At 37.3% G+C, this 23878-nt stretch overlaps 1 protein-coding gene across 2 annotated transcripts in view; it reads left to right on the top strand.

Moving 5' to 3' along the window:
* The window catches only part of CDH12 (cadherin 12), a 160121-nt gene that overhangs the window by 25432 nt on the left and 110811 nt on the right, over window positions 1-23878 (top strand). For both annotated transcript variants that reach the window (XM_050890728.1, XM_050890727.1), the window contains exon 2: window positions 8633-8927. In XM_050890728.1, coding sequence (XP_050746685.1) covers window positions 8633-8927 — 295 coding nt within the window. The remainder of the gene's footprint in view (window positions 1-8632; window positions 8928-23878) is intronic.

The raw sequence follows: 23878 nt of genomic DNA, 5'->3' as shown, positions 1-23878 counted from the left end.
TCTTCCCTATGACATATTCATAGCTAATCCTACAGCCTACACAAAGGCATTCCCACTGGAATCAGTAGGGCAATTCCTGTGAGAGAAAAAAAAGGTCGTGCAACTGAGCAGCTGTAGCTATAGCTTCCATGCGAAATTAAATCTCAAGAAAAAAAAAAATGTCCATAATGTCATGACCCATTATTAGATGAGATGAGGAATCTCATGTGTTGATCATGTTGGATTTGGTATTCAAGCATGTGTCCTCTGACACTAATAGTATTTTCCGTGTAAAGCCCAAGTAGTTAACATATAAGGAATAAGGAAAATAAACCATGATTTTATACCTTGTAGCTTAAGACATCTATAGAGTCTAATTCTACAGAAAATGGATCACATTCACACACCTTTGAAAGAAAATAGATTTTGTCATTTCACTTCACAAGCATAAACACCTTATTTTAGACTGAAAATATCTAACCTTGCCAACAGCTTAATTTCAGTGACACTTTGCAATGTATAGTTCCTGCTTCTTCTCAACTTTTTGAACAGTGGTTATCTGGTGATCTTCAGAGAGACTATCTTCATAAATATAATTAGGCAGTCGTTAGAAATTATAAACTCTCCTCTAATAGGTGTCTTACAAATTTTGTTATAGATATAGCATGTTTCATGTAAAGGTTTTCTAAGTCTCTAGTATCTATTTTTATTACATTTATTCATACAGCATAATTCATATTTTTATGCATTGATCTTTTATATATGTTGTAGAAGGGGTACAGCAGGGAACATAATGCAAAATAATATATTACTGTCAGTATGTGGCATCCAGAGAGATGCAGGTCTTTTTGATATTCTTACAGTGATTTCTGTTTCAAAAAGGAAATACTAAAATCGTATATACTACCTAAAAAGAGCACCACCCCTCTATACTTACCATTTTAATTAATTACAGCAATGCCATTGGGAGTTTTGCAGATCTTGCACAATTAAATAGCAAGAATGTAGAATTTTATTGTAATGTTGTCTTTTCTTCATTTAGTTTTTGAATTAAAAAATAAGTATCGCCTTGAAAAGGAATACAATTATCTCCTGCTGAAAGCTGTGATGATTTTTCCCCAGACCCCTGTTTGTGGCAAATTCCCTTCCCTTGTTTCTCAGTTTCAGGCATCAACATTATGCTCCCACTTAGCCACCGGGACTCCAGCCAGGCACTGGTACAGAGGGAGCACCCGTGCTTTCGCAGGTGTAAATCAAACCAGCTCCACTGGTGCCAACTGAAGTGCATTCATTTGTAACAGGTGATGTCTTTCACAGACTCCTTTGAACCAGAAGATAGTTTGCCATAGATTTCAAGTGCACAGCAGTGAAAAGAAAGGAAAAGGCCACATCTATGCGTGAGGATACATGGCACTACCTCACCTTTCCCATCTGATGCATTAAGGTCTTTGGACTGCGAGGGTTTCAGATTCAATCCCCTGCTCTGTTCCTGTTAAATACTTTGAAAAACTCTGAAATTTTAAAAATTTAATGAGATGGTGAAATCTTTTTCCACTGAGCTGTCATCAGTAGCCGCATGCTTCATTGTAGCGGATATTACTTCAGCAGGATGTATAAGATTGCATTGGAGAAAGACAAAAATGGAAGTTGATAAGTTTCCTCAGATTTTGTCTTCTGTTCTTGTCTAATGGCCAATACTGGAATTTGTTTTTGGAACCTGTGATTGTGTGGTTACTTTACCGTGGTAATACCTAGAGGCCTCAGCAGATTCGTGGTCCCATCGGCTGTTACCATTCTACAGAACATTTCTCTCAAATGGAATTCAACATAACTGTGGACTTAAGCCTATCAACATACATAAACAGAGCACATTGTAACATGGAGTTATATGAGTTCAGTAAGAATAATTTAATAAAAAAATGACTTTCCGATATTGATGCTTACATTAAAATTTAAGAGAGAGAACCAGGACAGAGTGTTTCTATATGCATCAACTCCAGCTGAAATGGTGATGTAAAAGTCATCGTCAGAAATATATGCAACTTGTAACTTACATATAAAATTACTTGTGTAATCAAGTTATAATGAGATATTATTGCTAGTTTTTATTCTTTCAATATTTTACTAGTGCATAATTTTTTTCATTTAGCAGTATTTTTTCTGTCTATAGGCAATTGCGTTTCATGAAAGAAAAATATATTTATTTTGGAATGTGCTTTTGCAAGTGTTATTATTGAATTCCACATAATGCAACAAAAATATTCTTGTAGAGCAGAATTAGAAAAATAACAATCCCTGACCTCTCAAGTCAGTGATGTTGATAAGGATGAGGATTCATTTGAACTGACCAGGTCAGGTAAGGTTTTCAGTCCTTGTTAATGACTTATTTGCCATCATATTACTAACTGGCAACCACACTCATTATTGGAAAAGTCTGGTCTGACTTAGTATGCTTAAACTAAATCCCCATGACAGAAGGAGATAATGTTTTATTTAATTGGATAATCGGTGTTTTAATTTAAATAAAGCTCAGCTTTATTTGCCAAACAGGAATCATTAGAAAAAGAGTAGAAAACCTTTTTATTTAATTCCTCTTGAATAAGAAAGTATTCTAATCTCATTTGGACAGTGTACAAAAGATACTTCAAAATGCAGAACCATGTTGTCTATTACCATTTTTATAAAAATTAGACAGAAGAATGCCAATTCTTGGAAGTAGATATTTTACTAAACGTAGGAAAAGAATCCATAGCAATACATCCCTAAGAAAATTAGTAATGGTGATAAGATATGCACAGCTTCTTAGTTCAAATAATTATTTTTTTATCCTTCGTATATTTTTATATATATTTGTATATTTTTAATACATATACATCTTTTAATTGACATTTTTAATTATTGTTTAAAATTCTCATGACACTAAGAAAGCTTAGTCATGGATAGGGGTCTCTTGTAAAAGCCCTGTACAAAGCTAGTACAAAGACACCCCTTCCTATTGCAAATAATTTTACAGTCTTAAAAGGAAATCAAAACATCTTTTTCAAATGACCTTTAAAAAACATCATTCTTTTCTTTTTTTGTTCATCTTTCTTTTACCTCATCATTTTGCAGTTGGACTCAATGATCTTCAAGGTCTTTTCCAACCTAAATGATTCTATGATTACTTTAGTTGCTACTTCTTTCCGTGCACCTATTTTGCAGATTGTTGTTCATCTGACCTATTTTGTAGAAGTGTCCTAACTCCTCCCAACACAAGCTTTAGTCTGCAGTCTTGCCTGATTAATGCATGATAACTGACTATTCAGAAGATGCCCTAGGTAATCCAAATTTTTAGGATCAAGAAACATTTGCACTGAGTGTGTTGTGAGCAGATTTTGCCTTGTCCCTAGACATCCTCTGGAGGGGAGTGTGTGTGCATGATGGAGAGGGGAGGAAAAAAAAAATATTTGATTGGATTTGATTAGCAGCAATTGCATTGTTGTTTTTATTACTGAACTTCCTGAATTAAAGTCTCTGACCCCCCCCCCCGCCCCCCGCTTTTATCTCAGGAAAATTTTCAACTGTTATGCATTTTTAGAGGGAAGAAAAAAAAGCGTTTGTATAAAAGCAGTACACTAGAATCTAATTATCAGTTTTTAAAAGGAATTATGCAATCTGTGTAGACGATAGAGTTCTTGCCAATAGAAAATATGTGTAGAATAAGTATCTTTTAAAAGGGCAATATTCCAAATAGAAAGTCTTCTTAGGTGGTTAGTATCAAAGGTTTGTCTAGGCTCATTTACACCCTCCTCTCCTGTAGTGGGCATCCCTGTTCCAACACACAGACTTCTGCAGTAGAGGATTGCCAAAATAGCTCTGCTTGCATCTATGCTTTCCATACAACAATGACCTTTTTTCCTTTCCTCAGTTCAGGACGTCATTCCATGTTTGCAGTCTTAGGTAATACTGGAGTTGACTGGCTGTTTTGACTTCTTGAAGAGTTTTCATTGCACATCTTACCCAGGAAAGGTCAGGGAGAGGAGCTGGTGGCTACAGAGCAAATGGAGATACTTGGAAGTAGATACAGGCAGAGGAAATAATGGAATAAGGTCCTAAAATATATTACATAATGAAAAATAATGTGAAGAGACAGATGTGGGATGGATAACTAGTATCGTTGTGCATGCAAGGAAGGGTTAATATCTTGGAAAATTTAGCAATGTTTTCAGTCCAGATATGCACTGCAATATAGAATTTAAATTGATCTACTAGCAATAAATAAATTGAACAGTGAAGTTTTTTTCAGCCTGTGAAATTGGCAATGGAATAAGACCTAGAATCTCAGAGTATATCACAGGGTGAATATATCAATTTAGGGATGTTAAACATTCCTTGACATTTAAAACTTTTTTACTTCCTCCTCTTTTCTTTCTCTACCTTTGTTTTGTATTGTATATGGATGGGAAATTCAGAAAGGGAAGCAGTCAATTCATAAAACAACTTTTCAATGTCTGTATTGCTGTGAAATTAAGATCACAACAATCCTGGTGAATGTCATAGCCCTTGTTCTTGCATCCTCTGTGAGGGTATAGTGATTACTTCATTTTAAGGCTAGACTATCTTGCAATTTGTTAAGTTTCTTTTGCTTCTGATTTCTTTACCTATGTCTGTGAATTTACAAACTTGACTTTCCAAGTCATTGTAAGTTTATTAATACAAGGAACAGTTGAGGATCAGATGCATAGGATACTGTGGAGCAAATCAGCACCAAGGAACAAATACTTCCGATCTATACTACTGCCATGTTGAATTTAGCTAGGAGTATACAGCAGTTCTTGAAATATGTTAGCTAGTGCATTTCTTCATCTTTCGTGTGGTTTCATATGTAATATCAAATCATTTGCTCAGGTGTATTTATTCTTGAAGTGACATGGAGTTTATAACACTGAGTTATTGAAGCAGTAAGGTCTTAATTTATTGCTAAAATACAAATAATCATACTGCTTATTAGGAATTGGACATAACTGCCTGAAGAACTGAATAATTTCTCCCAGATGTGCTTGTAGCGAGTTGTTACCAACTTTTTCATCCTCTCTGAAGCAAACTAGCTTACAGCTAGTTATAGGCTGAAGCAGATTGCTAGATCACATGGACTTGTAGACCGACTCAGTCTGTCATCTGGTATTGGGTATGATTCAAGAACACTGTCATAATTTCTGCATAGATTTATGCAGTGTATTTCACAATAGTCTCCATCTTATTATTCATACTTGATTTTTTTTATCAGTCATTTCCTTTGCCATATGTGTTATTGTTTGCACACATTAGCAAGAATTATGGGATGATACGTCTTTATCTGCCATCACAGAAAAATATTCATGATTTTCTGCATTAACAGAGTTTGCTGCAAGAAATCATTAATTTTACGCTTGGGGCAGATTTGCCCAAAGATCTGACACTAAACGCTGTGTTACTTAGGTAGTGAGAATAACAGTGCAGACTTGAGCAAAAGTAGAAATTAATCCCTCGCATTTCCAAACCTTTGTGGCATTTTTAATATTCAGGATTTACAGAGAAAACGTAACAGTAAGAAAAATCCATGTGAATACAATCATTTATACCATCTTGTTGCAGTAAATTCAAGTAATTCTGAAATGTAAACACATTGGGGGGGGTAGGTAAGATTTGAGCACTTGTTCTCTTGCCCTGTAGTTTTGCTCAAATAGCAGAAGAGCAAGCATTAGAAAATAAGTACAAGCAAGGAGGAGAAATGGGATACAAGACCAAAACTACTGCTGGACACAGTGTCAGAAAAACTAGTCTCTCACAAATCTTCTGTATGTTTTTCAGCACAAAAAATAAATCTTTTCTTCCAGTGCAATACAGCTTGTAACACATAAATCAGAGACACACTAGCAAGCACCTATTCTTTAGCCTAAACTGCTTTCTGGAAAATTTCAGGCATTGAAAGTCAGGATTATTTTCTAGTGTTGTGCAAGTCCAACCAATGTTAGTTCCTCTCTCTCTGTCCTTGCATCTGAATCTCAGTATTGCATACCTTTTATTGTTGGAGAGTTTAGATCATTTTGAATCAAATCAATCAGCTATTCCCCTACAGTAATTAGACACTTTGTAATGTTGAATTGCCCCACAAATTGCATAGCTCAATGTGGGTTAGAAATAAGCATGCATTTGCCCATTGTCCAGCAATGGCATCTAAGAAGCCTATATCGAAATCGGCAGATTAGCATGATTTGATGAATAAATACAATGTGACAATCCCAGCTAATGCAAAGCAATACAACTCTGCGTAAATCAGTGGAATGGTTCCTAGGTTATACTAGCTGAGTGATATTTGTGAAGCACAGTAAACACATCTATAACTGTAGAATTGCTAATGCTGCCAGTTACAAACTTTTCTGCTCCAATACATTTGAAAAAAGCTATGCTTGGGCTTGTCTTTGTGTTTCACTCTTCCTTTCTCTTAGGAGCCCTTGCTTTGCTTTTTTCTTGTTACACTTTTTACCTTTTCCCCAACTAGGGGAAGCAACTATAATTATTTCTCTCTAGTATAATCCAAGTGCTTGGATAACACATGCAATACAGCCTGATTTGTTACTAGTTGAACATAAACCCTTCAGCTGGCAATCAGAAAGACACTCAAGCATCTCAGCCTTAGTGCCAAATCTGATGACAGGAGATGGGAGCAGAGACAATATTCTTGGCACACTTCTCTGTTTACAAATCCCTGCTTCAAAACCACATTCTTTTGCTCTGTGATAGTCTTACTTCCAGGAGTACGGAACAAGGCAGACTTCACAATAAAGCTCAGACTTATTTTATTTAATACACACAGGGACACAAATGAGAAAATCGTGTAGTTCCCTCTATAAAGCTCTAACATTTTTTCTTTGAGCTTTCTCATCATCATTTTGATTTTTTTTTTCACTCTATGTGTGTCTGTAAGCCTCGATGTGATAATGGAAGGAAAATACTAAGTTTTAACTGAGCAAGGTATAATGGAACAGCAGGAAGCTTGTGAGCCACTTAAATTAAAATGATGAGGAAGAAATAGACATTAATTATCTCAGGCGGCATTATCTTTTCATTTTGCAAGCAAGGAAATATTTAACACTCCAGGAGGAAAAGAATTAACTTCCTTTGAATCTTTCCACAGAGAACCAGTGCTCAAGAAGCAAAATGCTTTACTTCGGACTGGAGAGATAATTTAAAATTGCATGCAGGGGGCAGCTAGATGAAAGATCAGAATCTAGTATATTCACTGAGCAGGAATGATGAGATGAAAAAGTAGACAAAGAAGAGACTATGTTCATGTTCGCTCTGTCCCACAAACCATGACCTCTTCCACAGTCACAAGGACCTATTCTCAATTTTAAGGCAATAGCTATAAATGTTAATAATTGCCTTTACCTCTTTCTCTGTAGCTTAGCTTCTTGCCCCATTACCAAAACCATTTAGTTTCTCAGTAATTCATTTTCTACATAATCTCCTTTCATGTCCCTTGTTTCCTCTGTTGTGTTTCACCTTGGGCAGTACATCATGTAAATAAAGCCTATATCCATAATCGCTTTACTATACTGCTTAAGGGAATTCACTCTTGAAAACTCCATTCCAACCTGTGTCCATTATAGTAGATCTCTTTAGTCCTCATTAGATGGGACAAGCGGGCGAATATTTTAAAAGCTATTTCAGCGTCAGTGATGTAACCTTGAGTATCTATTCAAAACTTTTAGATGTATTTAAAGGATGATCATGAAACAGATAAAGGCATCTGAGAAAGAAGTTCATCATACTGTATTTCAATTTCAAAAATTCCTGCATTTGAAACAGTGTTTAAGGCCACATTATAGTAGTATAGACACTGATCAAATGGACAAAAAAGTCCAAGAACTTGTATTCACATATTTTTTTCAAATTAGAAATAGAGATTTAACATACTAATAGCCTAGAAAATGTGTATATTGGTATTTAAGGCAGAAATAATTGAGTTAAGGCAGAAATCACTGAGTTCTGTATTGTTCCAATGAGCAAGAGAACTCCTAGCTTCACACTGTCCACAATGTGACTATCTCAGAAAGGACAGAAACAAGCGATCAAATATTTGTGTAAAAGGTAGTATTTTTAGTTCTGTTTAGCATTTACTGTAATTAAGAGGTGTATATTGTCTTTTTTAAACCAGGTTTGACTTTGAGTTTAGGATTCCATCAAGCTCTTGTGTGTGAAATGAAAATTAGATACTTCCCTTCTACTTCTCTGTAAGCCAAATGCCTGTGAAAGCTTTTGACACTCTCTCATGTCATCTCGTGTTTGTTTGATGTGGTTATTGGTGGTTTTCCATCCTTGGTCTTAAATTTCAGTTTATAACAAATCTGAAGCCCTGCTTCATTGCAGTTTTAGTAGTGAACAGTATTCATGGGAGAAAGCAGGTAGAATTTTGAAATGCTCTCTGTGCTGGGTACTAGATGGGGATAAAAATATTAGATAACATGCTACCCACATTTTTTCCATGCACTTAGAGGCAGTTAAGGACTTATGAAATTGGTTCCTCTAATGCCTTTTATTACATAAGGAGAAAAAAAAAAAATTGTCTTCCAGCCTAGAAAAACCATTAATGTTCTTTTCCTCCTTTTTTTTTTTTCTTTTTGTTCTCAAGCTTCATTCTGACTTGGACAAGGGAGTGGGCACTGTTAAATATACCCTTTCAGGAGATGGTGCTGGCACAGTTTTTACCATTGATGAGACCACAGGAGACATTCATGCCATAAGGAGCCTAGATCGAGAAGAAAAACCTTTCTACACACTCCGGGCTCAGGCTGTGGATGTTGACACCAAGAAACCCCTAGAGCCTGAATCAGAGTTCATCATCAAAGTGCAGGACATTAATGATAATGAGCCAAAGTTCCTGGATGGGCCTTATGTTGCCAGTGTCCCAGAAATGTCTCCAGTGGGTGAGTAAGAAGCTTTAAACACTTGATAACTAATTGCATATTACTTAATTGTCTCAATGTGCATTTCCTGCTGAGGAAAGAAAGAGAAAGCTGAAAGCAAAATCTAACTTCTAAACTTATTATCAGAAATGTCTCGCTCTGTGCTTAGAAATATACAGATTACAGTTTTGTTTTGGCTTTATTTGCTTATTTAGAAACTCATTCTCCTGCAAAATGAGTGCCTGTGACTTTAAGTCTGAGGACAGGAGGAGGAAAAAAAAAAAGATATTCAAAGCAGGTATGCTAAGGTCCAGGGGTTCTGTGTACTCCCAAACCTGTTATTTCACATGAAGAAGTGCATTCCCCTCTCTTCCTAGTTTACGCTGTTTGCTGTACAGAATTAGATGGTACAACAGCATCTTGCCATTTACTGTTCTTGTCTTTGTGGCTGTTAAACTCCTACAGCACTTGCATGATGCCCTAATTATGAATTAGGGGACAATCTTTATCCAAGTCCTGCTACACTGTGGGTGCTGAAAGTAACAACTGCCCTCACCTGGCTCTCCACAATGCAAGAATGGGAGTCAGAGAGGCTCAGCAAGACTGGCTGAAGGTCTCAAAACCCTAATGTCCAAGAAAATATTGAGTGCATTGGATTCTTCAGTCAAAAAAAAAGAGAAGGCTGACTGGAAACATGGTAAGTTTTCAAAAAGCTAGTGTACAGGGGACAGAATCATTTTCTCTCCAAAGAAAGGTGGACTGTAGTAAGGATACTGAAGCACTGGAATAGGTTTTTGTTTCAAGAATTTTCACAACATGATAGACATTTGCTGGGAAAGACATAAAGAGCATTGATCCTGCTTTGGAGCAGGAGAATAGGCTAAATGGGCCCTTCGGGTCTCTGCCTGATGGCTGATTCTGCAGTGGTCCTGAGCAGTGTGTTTGCAACACAAGCACACTGCTTGTGTCCTGCTGCCAGATGGCACTTCGGGATTCCCTGCGGGCGCAGAAATTAATTCATTCTGGGCCGGTAGGCCTTTAACTTCCCAGTGCTAGTTTCAGCTTATTGCCATTTTCTCTCCTAAGCTGTCTTTTCCCAGTACTTCACAAGCCAGTACTAGTCATTTAATACTCCCTGTAGTTGCTAACTGTTTCAGAAGTTTTCTGACTCTGAAATGTGCAGAGGGATCCTGTTGCCCCTTCAGCTATGCAGCTCAGATGGTGATGTTTTGAAAGACAATCTGGGAGGCCACTAGCTATCTACACAAGTTGCTATATGGAATTAATGAGGTAGTATTTTAAATTTTGTGATAAAGATTGGTAGAATGTGATAAAATGTGATATGAGTAGACATGTAGAGATGATCACATTAATCTCATATGAGCGTAGAGATGAGTTCACTATAGTCACCTATATAGGTGCATCTATAGATTCACTATATAGGTGCACTGTTGTTGTTGCCCCTATAGAGATGCCTAGTAATATTATTTACAGCTATATTATTTATAGATGGAAAACATTTGTTATATTTTCAAGTTGTCCTGGTTTCGGCTAGGATAGAGTTAATTTTCTTCTTAGTAGCTGGTACGGTGCTGTGTTTTGGATTTAGTGTGAGAATGATGTTGATAACACGCTGATGTTTTAGTTGTTGATAAGGAGCGCTTACCCTAAGTTAAGGATTTTTCAGTTTCCCATGCTCTGCCAGCAAGCAGGTGTGCAAGAAGCTGGGAGGGAGCAGAGCCAGGGCAGCTGACCCGAACTAGCCAAAGGGGTATTCCATACCATAGAATGTCATGCCCAGTATATAAACAGGGGAGAGTTGGCCAGGAGGGGCGGATTGCTGCTTGAGCATCGGTCAGCAGGTGGTGAGCAATTGCATTGTGCATCACTTCTCTTTTCTTGGGTTTTATTTCTCTTATTTTTTTTCCTTTTTTTTTGTTATATTCCTTTTCATTACAATTATTATTATTATATATAAATATAAATAAATATAAATTATAAATATATTTATTATTATTGTTAGCATTATATTTTTTTTTACTTTAGTTATTAAACTGTTCTTATCTCAACCCACGAGTTTTACCTTTTTTTTTTATTCTCCTCCCCATTCCATTGGGAGGGGGAGGAGTGAGCGAGCGGCTGTGTGGTACTCAGTTACTGGCTGGGGTTAAGCCACAACACAAGTCTATTTCTGTGGCAAGTTCAGAATAAAATTTTCTCACCAGTGAATTTATAGTTAGTTGTTAAATTGTTTTTAAGACTTGATCAGAGAGAAATCAGCAAAATAATAATGAATAATGTTATTTACACAGTGGAATGCAGTGCATGCATTCATTCTCTCACTCTGTTGCTCTCCCTCCGTCTTCCTTTCTTATTTTCTTAAATATGTGTGTGCAGTAGCAGACAAAATGCTAACAGTGGTTTTATTTCATGGGAAACTCTCTTCAAGGTGTGACATGCATTGTGGCTTTTACATTGACTGGGAGTTGCATGACTAAATGAGACACAACTGAGTATGCTGTGTCATGCATACACTGTTTTAAAAGAAATGCTTTTCAATTTATTCTCCTTTGGAAAACCAGCAGTAGATGCCATGGCAAGAATGCATCCTCTTGATCTTCACTTTATTCAGTCACATTCACTACCTCTAGAAGATTTATTCACAACAGTTTTTATTTTCCTCTCTAAGAAAAATAAAAGATGGATGAAGATTGATCAGAAAAGTCAAAGCAAGGAAATAGTGCCCTAAATGGAGGCCTAAACTCCAATTAGTGGTTACTAAAGCAGATTAAAAATTTTGCTGTTGGGTTGTCTTGCAGCAAAAATATCCAGAAATGCCTTCTGTCGCCTGTGATGTGCCAGGAGATTGTGCCTTCTCCGATGTAGGTCTCTCCACTTTCTTGCTCTCTCTTATCTATGATTTTGCTACCTTATGCAAGCACAAATTTCTTAGAGGATCTAAAACTACTGCTCCCTATCATCAGTACCATTTAGTTGCACCTATAAAGATGCCTAGACCTACCATTGCCTGAGGCTGACTTTGAAAATCACTTTGATTTTTTAGCTGGTGCAGCATATGGTTGTCTTGGCTTAGGCAAAAACACTGATAAACTCTTCCTCTCATCTATTTTTTTACATTTTCATTTTCTAGTTGCCAGTTTTCAATTCCCAAATGTCCTAAACTTCACTTACTATATTTTTGCAAGAGTATTTATTATGAACTACACTCATGCACACTGTTTCCATTGTGGGAAAACCACTACAACATGACTTTTTCTGCCCCTTACTAGTCATTTCTGTAAGCCTGACAAGCTTTTGTGACTAGTGATTTGCTGTCTTTTATTGTTGCATGACACTCGCATGCAAAGGTTTACTCAGTTTGGTAGTTTATCCTAAGGTTATCGGTAATAAGGAGCAAAATATGAATGCCAGAGTTCATGTTGAAAGGGGAATAGAGGGGCAGAGAAGTAGCTAATAAAATCCTCAAGACTTAACACCTAATGTAAACACACAGTATATATGCCATTTGGACAGTGAAATGAAGTGTATTGTATAAAACACCCTTGAGGTACCACAGTCTGCAGCCGTAAGAAAGGATTGCGTGGGGCTGGGAAGTCTTGGGAAGAAAAGTGTCCTTCAGACCCCTTACACACATTTTAGAAATCTTCATGGCTGCACTGTTCTTGGTTTTCTAACATCTCTGGCCTTTGTACTAATTGCTGTTGCTGAAGCTTTGGTGGCTGAAAAAATGCCGTAGCATTCATCCCTGGATTCGGAGTTCCAGTCACAGAGTTATAATAAAATTGTGCATCAACTTTATCCTGGACCTTGGTGATTTTTTACTGGAAAAGGTACAGAAAGATGGAAATTTGTAGGATCCTCAATATCTGGTTTTCTGCACATAAATATGATTTAGACATATCTGTCATACTCAAGTTTTTCATGGTAGATTTTCTAAGAACTTTGTTGTGTTATTTTCCATGCATGTTTTCGGTGGAAATTTACTTTTTCCCTTCAAATTCATTTTGAAGTTATATTGAAGTTTCTTCTACAGTTTCTGTACACTGGAGTTTATTTGTTTTTTCCCTCTAATCAATACCACTCCTTAAAAAAGATTATGGTAATGTATACCTTTTAGCTTTTTCTGAAGAAGAGATAATTTTAGGATTGCCATTTTTACTTAGTGGTGCATTCCTAACTGGGAGTCAAATTCCTTCATATGCTTTTTACTAAGAAAAAAATGTTAGCAGGATGTTTAGTGTGTTCTAAAACTCTAATTTAAGCCCACTACAAACTAGGACACCTACCTGTTTTGTGCAAAAGGCTTGAATGGCCAGCTAGCCTCGCCTCTTCCATACATGCACTGTAATCTGCTCATGTATGATGGAGAAGACAGTCAATCACAGATATAAACAAAAAAGATCTCTTGAAAAGCCCCTTGGTTACTGACTGGTGTAACACACAGGCTACTGTACCCTTCTATGACTTCCATTATTTCTGATACTTTCTAAGTGTGCATAGTTTCTGTGTTGCTGCGGAAGGATATTGGTACCTCCAAAGTTGACAGTGTATTGCTCACATAATGAATGAGGTGCAGAATACTTTATGGCGAAGAATTTATTTTGGAAAGGACAATGATGTGAAATTCTCTGCAGAGACACTCAGCAGATGGAGTCAGATTACAATGCAGAACTGATATTCTAAGAACAGAGATTGCTATGCTGTTATCCTATGCCTAATAAGAGACTTATAAAAGCTTAAGGGCTGGACTCCTAATATATTTTTTCTGATATTGGATTGGTTTTATCAATATCTTTACTTGAAAATACAGTCTTGATTTAATCAGAGTTCCAAGTTATAGAACAAACCAGAAATGGAAATTTATGTATGAGGACTGAAAAGGGGGCTGTAATTTCCCCATTTGTAAGTTAGTATTAGCAAAATATGTTGTCCTTAAGTATAATCAACTTTGTTGTTGCTTCTGGCAGCTGTGCCAACTTCTGTTGCAATATAGCTCATGTAAGCATGCAAATATACGGTGAGTTTAAACCAAGGTTATCCCCTTATTAAAGCTATCAGTCCAGATGACTGAGAGCAGGGGCATACCAGCGTTAAACACACATTCAAGGAAAGATCTTATTATAAGTTTTCATATATTTTCACATAAAAATGTGCACAGAAATGCATCTGCCTTTCTCATGCATTTGTTTCACTGACTATGCTGATTTTAATTGATCATATGTATTACACATGACAAATTTATAACTTCTACTGTCACAGTCTCCTGATTGTTTTTAAAGGAAGGTCTTTCCATTATTCCTCTATGCTTATACACAGACCAGCTAGGGCTGTACTAAACCCATCAATTCCATAACATGTAGATTCCATATGTTCTTTCCTAGGCAATTTCATTTCATACCTTTCCACTAGATAAACTCTTTATTGCTTAGGGGGGCTCTACAAACTTCAGATCACTGTGGCAATTATTCTGCCTTTTTGGTTATTAATTAACGAGTAATGGAATATGTTCACATTAAATAGCTGCATTACTGATTAGGCCTGAATATTCTATTTGAAACTGCCTCAGTTATAACACTACATCGTAACACTAAAATGGTCAATGATACTAGAAAGTTGGTACTTGGTATCCTCTGTGGCGCAAGGCAGCTACTTGAAGAGTGTTACGGATTTGCTTCCCGTGATACTGACAGCCTAAAAATAGTCTCTATACATTTTCTGGCAGTTTTCCTTCTGATGTGAATACTTAACTGGCTTATATTTAAACATTGGCTTATATTTAAACATTGACAAAGGCTTATATATATACATTCACAAATGGAACATATGTTTAATATATCCATCCATGTAGTTTCACGTGAAAGGATTACAATGTGTAGAAAACTAACCTGATGAACTGGTGGGTAGGAACCTGCACTCTGGTTGGGCATAGCCTAGTACTGTGTGCCTGAGTTTAGCCTGAAGCTTACACTGAGCAGAGGCTGGGGAAGGAAGGACTATAAGGCATTGGAGCAAATACTGAGCCATCTTTCCCTTGATATAGATTCCTAGCTTCTGGCGATATATTTTTAAGGACTTCCAAAAGCATACCCAGGCTGTTGAGGAAGATATTACTTTGGGAATCTGTAGAGGCCAGAGATATTTTTGAATGGTATTACACACACTCATGGAGAGATAACTGGCAGTATGATCTCTCAGTCCCTGTCTGCAGCCCCTCCAGCTCCACCTTGATCTCCATGCTTTTTTCTGGTGTCATTGAGTCTGTAGAGGCAATGGTGGGAATTGGATGTCGTATTCAAGATACAAATATCTTGAATATTCTTGTTTATTCTCTTGTTTATTCTCTTTTCCTTGTCTAATGATTCCCATCAATCATTTTCCCTTTTTTGTCTGCTGTTGATCATTGAGATGAAAACTTTGGAGGATTTTCTACAGTGATCCCAAGATCAAGAGTTAATAGGTAACTGAGCTACAACCCACCACTGTGAAAGTACTGATAAGGTGTTTTTTTTCCCATGCCTCTTACTTTGTATTTCTCAGTGTGAAATCCCCTATCCCCAATTACTTGTTACATTAAGATTCCCCGTAATGCTTTGCAGTCAAGCTTTCATTTTGTCAGGTTGTCATCTGCTTATATATTCTCTTTTACTGGCAACCTATGAGTTCAGATCCAGGTGAGATGCAAGTGGCAACCCCCCTCTCGTATAAAGACGATCAATTTATTCCTACCAATTGATTTCTATTTTTATTTGGATATTATCTTAGAAAAGGCTGTTCTCTCTTAATCTATATTTTTTCTTTTTTTAAGAGCCTTTGCTTAGGAACCTTGCTGAAAGCTTTTGGAAATTTAGATACTGTTTATCTGTGCAAGTAATCTAGAGCTATACACTCACTGGTTCACCCAATGGTGTTAACAGGTTTTGCGAAGAGCGGCTTCCCTTCACAAAACTGTACTGAATCCCCCCCCTTACAGGGTCATATCCACATGTGCTCTAATGTGGTACTTTATTACAGAGTGTACAAATTTGTCCATCACCTGGGTCAGACCTGGTGCCCTAGGTCATACAGACCACTTTTCAGAAAAATTCATGTCCCATCCCTGTCTTTCAGTTCTCCATCCTGAGGCTATGTCAAATGACAGTTTACCCATCACAGCTGATGTTTCAGTGGTTTCTCATTTAGAACTGCGTTGTTAATTACAGATCTTGTCTTTTTGATTCACTTTTTAATTGTGAAAAGCAACAGCTACTGCACTGATCAGCAGACTGTTTTATAGCCACTGTAGAGAAAGGTGAGTTTCAAGGAAGGAGCAGAAGGAAAGGCAGGTTATGGCTGCTTAGCCTTTTGTCAAAGACTTTTTTCCCATGTATAAGGGACATTGCACAAAAATACAAAAAAAAAAAAAAACAACCCAAAAAAACCAACACTGAGATGTTGAGAGAAAATTACAAGTAGGCAGTAAAAGCTTTTGAAACAAAAGTGTTTCTTGACATTATGATAGATCACTAGGCAACCTAGGCAGCTTCAACTACTGTGAAAAACCTTACAGACAAAACCCTTTTAGATCAAAAGGGAGGAAGAAAACAATGCAGAGAATCAAGGCTTGCTTGGTTAAAGGATTGCGGCTATTGTCATACTCACTATGAGTTTCATTTCATACACCCTGGCTGTTGGAAATTGTCAGCAAAACAAGGAAATTTGGCAAATACTGTTAGCTGGGAGAATCTATGTAAAATGAAAGCTGTGACAGACAGGACCCTACAAACATGCATACAGCAAAATATCTGAGAAGCTTTTGCTGTTAAAAAGGTGAGATGCTGGATAAATGTTTTCTGCTAGCTGGTTTCACAGTCCCAAAATGTCAGTATTAGTGCTGAATTCATGCAAAGCATTTGAGTCTTACTTCATGTATATCCAGGCCTACTTTATTGAGTTTAACTGGAAGTGGGCAAAGTTAAAAACTCATGTCACAGCAGATAAATCCATTATGTTCCTATCCACACAATGACTCTACTCCAACTCAGTAGTGTAAATCAAATAACATTTTATATTTCATCACACCCAAGTCTTTTGATGCAGACCCCTCTGTTAGGTTAACCAACCAATACTTTCATTATTAAAATTAAGCTATTTGGTTTTGCTCTAAATGTATATGTTGGTCTTTTTAATGGTGCTGAATATTAGTTCTTTTAGTATATAAGGAGAAGCTTTGTAATTATTGGTACAGTCTTGTGGTTTGCATAATCATCTTTAGGTTCAAGATATATTACATTAGAGTTGTTGGGATTATTTGTTATTTTTTTGTCAATGATACTGTTGCTGAGGGAAAAGTATTGGCATGTTTTAGTGTAGTATTGAGAGATGTAGGAATTGTTTTTATACAGGCACATAACATCTCCAAACATAAAACATGTTGCATTGATAGTTGTTTTAGTAGCCACTGATCAGCTGTAAATGTTAAAAATTAACAAGAAGTTGCTTTTTCCTTACCACAAAATGACTCTGAACATTAAATATCTTTTCAGCAAGAGCTGTTCTTTTGGCCACCAAGTGGTTTTAAACATTAAACATATTTTAAAAGTATTACTGTTCTCAGCCACTGAGTGACTGTAAACATTAAATATGTTTTATAAAAGCTGCTTTTCAAGCTACTGCTTGCATGGCTATGAACATCATTTTTCTTTAAAGTTGCTTTCCAGCCACTGAGCTATTTTTTTCTTATAAGCTCACTTGTATTTATAATTTTTCACAGAAGAAACAAGTGCAAGGTTTCACTGGCACAAGGCAGCTCTTCATTTATGACAAGTAATCATGTCCTAGCCATCTTCTCATAAAGACACTGCAGGTAATGAGAACAAGCCAAAATTTAAATGGATTTGTACGGATATTTTGCATGGACAGTGTGTGCATATCTAGTGTTCTTCTCCCCCATTTTTGTGTATAACTCTGCAGTAAACCAAAATAATAAAAGAAGACATGAGTGATATTCTGCACTAAGATAACTGGTCTAAGAAATCAGTCACTGATGGATTGTGTGAATCAATCAAGTCATCATCAGCCCTAGAGGAGGACAAAACAGAAGGCAAAATAGTCTCACGATTGCTAAGCAAATGAGAGTCACTAAACCAAATATGATTAAGGGCTTTAATTCTGTGTGCAGAAATAACTCCATGTGGCAAATTAGATGTAATCCTAGGAAGGCCTGGAGTGATAAGAAAAGTGTTTGTGAGAATCTGGCTTAACAAGAGCTAAGAGAAAAAAATCACTGATCACAAATATTCCGTTAAGGACAAATTATTCTCTGTTTAGAGAATCCTATAAAGTCTACAGCAAAGACACTGCAGATAAAAATAATACCTTAGGAAAAGAAAATCTACATAAAACAGAGGTCTAAAAATATCTGCAGAATGAGGAACAGCACATACTAGAGTATCTTTAAGTGACATGTCAGCCAATTAGTAGGTGTATCTCTCTGTCGACCTTGGATTTAATGAATCCTAGATATTTAACATTTCTCCTTATTTGTAGTAAGGAACAGCATAGATGGGCAAACCAGCCCAATGTCTATCCCATACACTGTAGGTTTTTCCTAACTAAGGAACCATTAAAGATCTTTTGGGAACACGAGCCTGACGCCCCTCCAGCCTTTGATCTACAAGGGTCCCGACAGAGCTGGTTGAAACCTTTCCACCAGAGCCATTTTTGCTAAGTTTCTGTGGAACTGAAAGACGCAAATATGTAATTCTGTCAAAACTTTTTATGAAAAAACAGATGGCTGCCTGATGAGTCATCCCCCAGGTTAGCTGGTGACTGGCAAATTAAACAGGTGGTTCCCAAATTAGTAGCGAAGCATTCTTTATACCAACCTGACAAGCCAAGCACTGGCTGGCTGGGAACCTGTAGGCCAGGCAGTCTTCTCTGGAGCTGAGAACCTGGCAGGTTTGTCTGTTCCCTAATTTCTCTGCCATGCAGTTGATGACAAGGCAGGTTGCCATGCTTCCCAGACAAGCTAGTCAGCCTGCAAGCTAAACAGGTCATAACTAAGTAGGAAGAAGACCAATGGAAATGAAAGAAATTGTCCTCTTTGCTAAAAACTCAGCAGTGCCAATATTGTTTACTGGAGGGTGCAAATAATTTTTTTCTGGAGTGAAGCAGGATGAAGTGAAAGGCCAAAACTATCTGAAATATCCTAGTAAAGCAAAATTCTACTGTCCAGACATTCTTACTTGCCGGTTATGTCTGGGGACCTTTTGTGCAGAAGCCAGCAGTAAAAGTGAAATCATTGAGGGTTAGAGAGATGAAGACTGGAAATAGAGGGGGTGCTGATTTCAGACAGGTGTGAAAGTAAAGAATGACAACAGAGGAAGAAGAAAAGCTTTACAGACTGTTCAGATTTCATTCCAGGAGCTACTGGAGAGAAATGTAACACCTTTAATACTGCCTTGGACTTGATTCAGATTGGCACTGCTAAAGAGACTGCTATCATTTCTGTTAACAAACCTCAGGACCATCCTTTTATTTTCATAACAAGCTTAAAGCATACTAATGTATAAATACATGACACTCAAGGTATGAGTATTCTTATTGAGCCATCTTGAGGGAGCAGGGAAACAGCATGCAGCAGGCAAGGGGACCTCCAGCAACAACTGCCTGACACATCAGTCTGCACCAGTCATTGACAGAGAATGTTGTTACAGATACTCTCAGAGGTGTCATTTCAATTAACCATTTGCATCTTGGTACACAATTGTTCACAACTGATGATTTTCACTGGAAATAGTTTGTTGACTGCTAGTCATCCCACTGAGGTTGGCATGATGTTTTGGGGATAGAGATTCTAACTGGTAAAGGATAATATGAATCCCAACAGCCAATCCAATAATAACCAGCTCAGGAAATCTACACCTAGAGAGTATCTCCTCATCATATCCTTCATCTTCCATCTGTGTTTATTGCTGTTAGTACAGCAAGCATCAATTTTACCATTTGTTCTGATCTAAAGGAGTATCCTAACTTATCTGAAACATAAGATAATTATATAGCTAGGATTTCCATATTGTAGGAACATTACCTTAGAAGCTTATCTATTCTCCTGTCTCTGTAAATGGCCAGAAGGAGAGGCTAGGAGAAAGTTAAACACACTTTTAGGCAGACTATCATGTCGCAGTCTATTTGGGAGTAGGTGTTATCCAAGCACAATTTACTTATTTATTTTCTAACTGTTAAAAAAGGTTGTTGTTTGGGTTCACATGCATGTCAAATATTTCTCTAATCCCCATTTTGTTAGGTCTAGTGACTGTACTTTCCCTAAATTGATCATGTCATTCTACAAAGCATTTCCTTTTCCTATTTTTAACATTTTTGACTTTCAGTCTGGAAGATAAAAGATGAATAGGAACACATGATTTAGCTTTGGTATAGTCCTAACTACTGTATACATCTCTATCATGCCACATCTTTTTGTCTCATTTCTAAATTAAACAGATGAAATCTTTAAAGTTCTGTGTGGAAAACTTTTCATGTCTCAATCACTTTCACTACTTGCCTCTGAGCTCTCTTTATTTCTGCTGTCCTTTTAGTGATAGGGCAACAGTAATCAATATTTTCAACAGTCTTGAGAGAATTCAGATGAGAAAGATGCCTGAAGGGCAGGTTCAAGTACTCAAGCCTGCAATTTATGGTCTTGCAAGAGATGATACAGACACAGATGCTGAAATTATCAGCCCCACTTGCTGCTTCTCTGGTTCAGTAGCTCCAAATTCATCCACTTTTTCTTGCTGCTTTCACTCCATATCACCTCATGCCTGAACACAAACCAAACCCTGTCAGACAGTTTTCAGCAGATGTTTGATAGTCCTGGGATTCTTTCATGGCTCTTGCATGTGATTCTGAATGAATCCTCTGTTCACAGATTTTAAGTCCTAAACCAATATTAATCACTGAGCATAATCCAGTGAGACATAGCACCTTGCTGTTCAAACAGTGGATGATCCTGTGTGCCTTCAAAAGATCATCCAGTTGCTAATACAGCAGGGGGGGGAAAAAAATCTTCCCCTGGTTGAGTAGAAAAAATAGCTTTACTATGATATACTAAAGAATTGTGTTTGATAGTTTTATTTGCAATACTAGTGGGGGAATAAGGAGGGGAACTGTTAACATTTGTGGAGGGGGAGGCAGTGGCTGAACATACGTAAATTGCTGCTTTTATCTGCCACAACCCAGATTCAAACACTGGTGTACTAGGAATTGCTCCAACATGAAATGTTGGATAATCAGTTCCCACATCAGCTTTTCTTTGTAACAAATAAACAAAACCAAATTCTAGCCTTTCCTTCTGAAGAAAATCTTTCATAAATGACCTGAAAGGTGTCAAGATGTCAGACTGCCTGCCTGAATCAAAAGATGGCAGCAAGGCATCAGCTCCTTAAATTCCAAAATCCCTATGAAGCTGGTAATTGAACTGGCAAGTTGTAAAGAAGGAAACCTTTCTTTGGGCCACTGCACAGCAATAAGATCTCTCTGAACTGCTGATTTAAAGGAAAGATATGGGATAAGAACTGCACCAGCACATCCTACTGATTTACTGTAGAGCTGAAGTTGTGGCAGTTCAATGATACCTATACTACAATCTGGATGCTTTATATTTTAGCCACCTTTATCAATTTACTTTGGGTAGCACAAGGGGACAGTAACAGTGACAACAGGATAGGTTTTATGGCAGCATAGTACAAGGGACTTTGGGATACTAATTCACCAGCTACCTTGCAGAGATGTCCTAATGGTTCATTTCCAGTGCTACTGTTACCCAGACTGCCTACATTAAAGCCCATATGAGCCTCCCTGCCCACACTGCAAATGTGTTTTATGATTCGAGTGTTGACTTACTTGTGGACACAGTGTACCTCATGTCGGTACTGCTCTTATCAACAGTAGAGGTTTTAGACTTGTTAGTAAAATCTCGTTAGTGAATGTTTTTCATCAGCACATTCTCAGGCCAGATTTGTAAAGGTAACTTGGTGCTGAAAGAGTTTTATAAGCATCATGTGGGTTTTTTTTCTTGATATCACTAAGTGCAGCGCATGTAAATGGTTTTGAAAACCGTAGTCAGTCTTTAGACTCCCAAATAGCTTTTAATAGCTTGAGCTGTATCACCAAGTTCCTCAAGCAATGCTGAGCATCCCTAATGTATAAGCACCTAAATTTTGCTGGCGTACATTATAAATGTGAACCAAAATGTTCTCGAAATTTGGCCAGGTAGTTGGAGCAATGTCTCCGGAGCCCAACCAGATCAGACACAGATCAAATTTGGCACTACTATAGTAGGTGATTTGGGGTATGCCATGCAGGGTTAGATGTCCACATGGATTTGTTTGTCTGATTCCAAATGAAGTGTCTTAGTACCTGCCCAAACCTGGAAAAAAGTAAATTTCTATAAAATTGTTCCATGGGTGCCTAAAATGTCACCTAAGCCTATCCCCAATCTGCTTGCGCACAGAACCATCTGAACTTTACACTGCTGAGCAGCTAGATGCCAATTAATGCCTAAGCACTGTCAGAAATCATAAAGTAGATATACTTAATTCTTTTTCGGAAGCCAGTCAGTGACATTTTCAGAGTTCAGAGTTACATCCCATGCAAAATGTGGCTGGAGGAGAGGTTACATATTTTTGATTTTGCAGTGAGGTAGGTAGAAAACTCACATAAGATGCTGCAGATGCAGCTTTAATCCTTTCCTTTTTTGAGTACCCCGTCCTCATGTTTTAACCACCAGAGGCCCGAGAGCCTTTCTTAGTCTTTCTCTCTTCTCCCTTTTTTTGGCCTGATGAATATTTAATGAACCTATATAAAACAGATCAGCTTCCTCCTTTTTCAAGAAAGTGATGGCCTGAGCATTCACTTAAGAGGTAGGAAATAAGCATTCAACCACCATATAACAGAAGAGTGACTTGAAATAATCTGTATCTCATGCATCCACTGGGCATTCAGCAGAGAACATCATCTGCTTCTACATTTTGTCAGAATAAGGTTGGTTTAAGCTGTTAATACAGAAAAGGGTTCTAAATTGTTTTTTCCCAGTAAATAATTTCTGGGAAAGAAGGTATCTAGGATACAACTTTTCTCGTTGGTATTTCTTACAGGCTACAGCACCTTTTCACTAATAAGCTCACTTGTATGGATCTTATTGTTAGACATCTAAATAACACCAGGTAGAAAAAAGCTGCTACTGGGCTTATTGCGTGTTGCAGCGGCTCCTTTTATGATTCATGCCCTCAGTATCTCTGCACTGTAGTGGCGTATAAAAGCACCGTGTAATGTTACTTCTCATTTTATAGGTGTAGTCTTGAAGATGGTGAAAACTGATAAGGAATATTCATTGCAGAGCTTGTTTCTTAATGCATGTATGTTACCACATACAGATGAGAGTGTATGTGTAAGGGAACTGAGGGAAATTCACCTTAAAAAATAGTATGTCTTTTTTAATATGTTTGTGAAGAAGTCAGGAAAAAAAATAAGTTAAGGAATAGAAAAAATATGGAATAAAAAGCTAGGAAGCAGCTCATAGGTGAATAACAGGATAAGAGTTTAATGCTTATTAAAAAATCTGAGCATGATTAGTTTAGTGAGTTAAGATAACCATGTTGTCTGTCTTTATGTATGTGGGAAAGACTGTGCGTGGACTATTAAAATCCACTTGATAGCTTTTTTAACAAACCTTTGTAGTTGTGTGGCTGTTCGCTGTCTGACTCTCAGACCTAAATTACAATGGCTGAAAAGTGCCTCATTGTCATCCAGTAACTAGAGATCTGTATCCAGCCTCCGACTGATGTAGTACTGAAAGCCTGACAGGCTTTGATAGTTGGAAAATCTCCTCCTACCGTTGATTATGTGTATGTGTGTCAAAAGAAGTGGCATTTAGGGTCTGGAGGTTTATTATGATCATATTATTATTGTTG

The sequence above is a fragment of the Gymnogyps californianus genome, chromosome 2 (assembly GCF_018139145.2).
Source record: "Gymnogyps californianus isolate 813 chromosome 2, ASM1813914v2, whole genome shotgun sequence".
Taxonomy (NCBI): domain Eukaryota; kingdom Metazoa; phylum Chordata; class Aves; order Accipitriformes; family Cathartidae; genus Gymnogyps; species Gymnogyps californianus.
The sequence above is the reverse complement of the archived record's forward strand: the minus strand, read 5'-3'. Positions and strand labels throughout refer to the sequence as shown.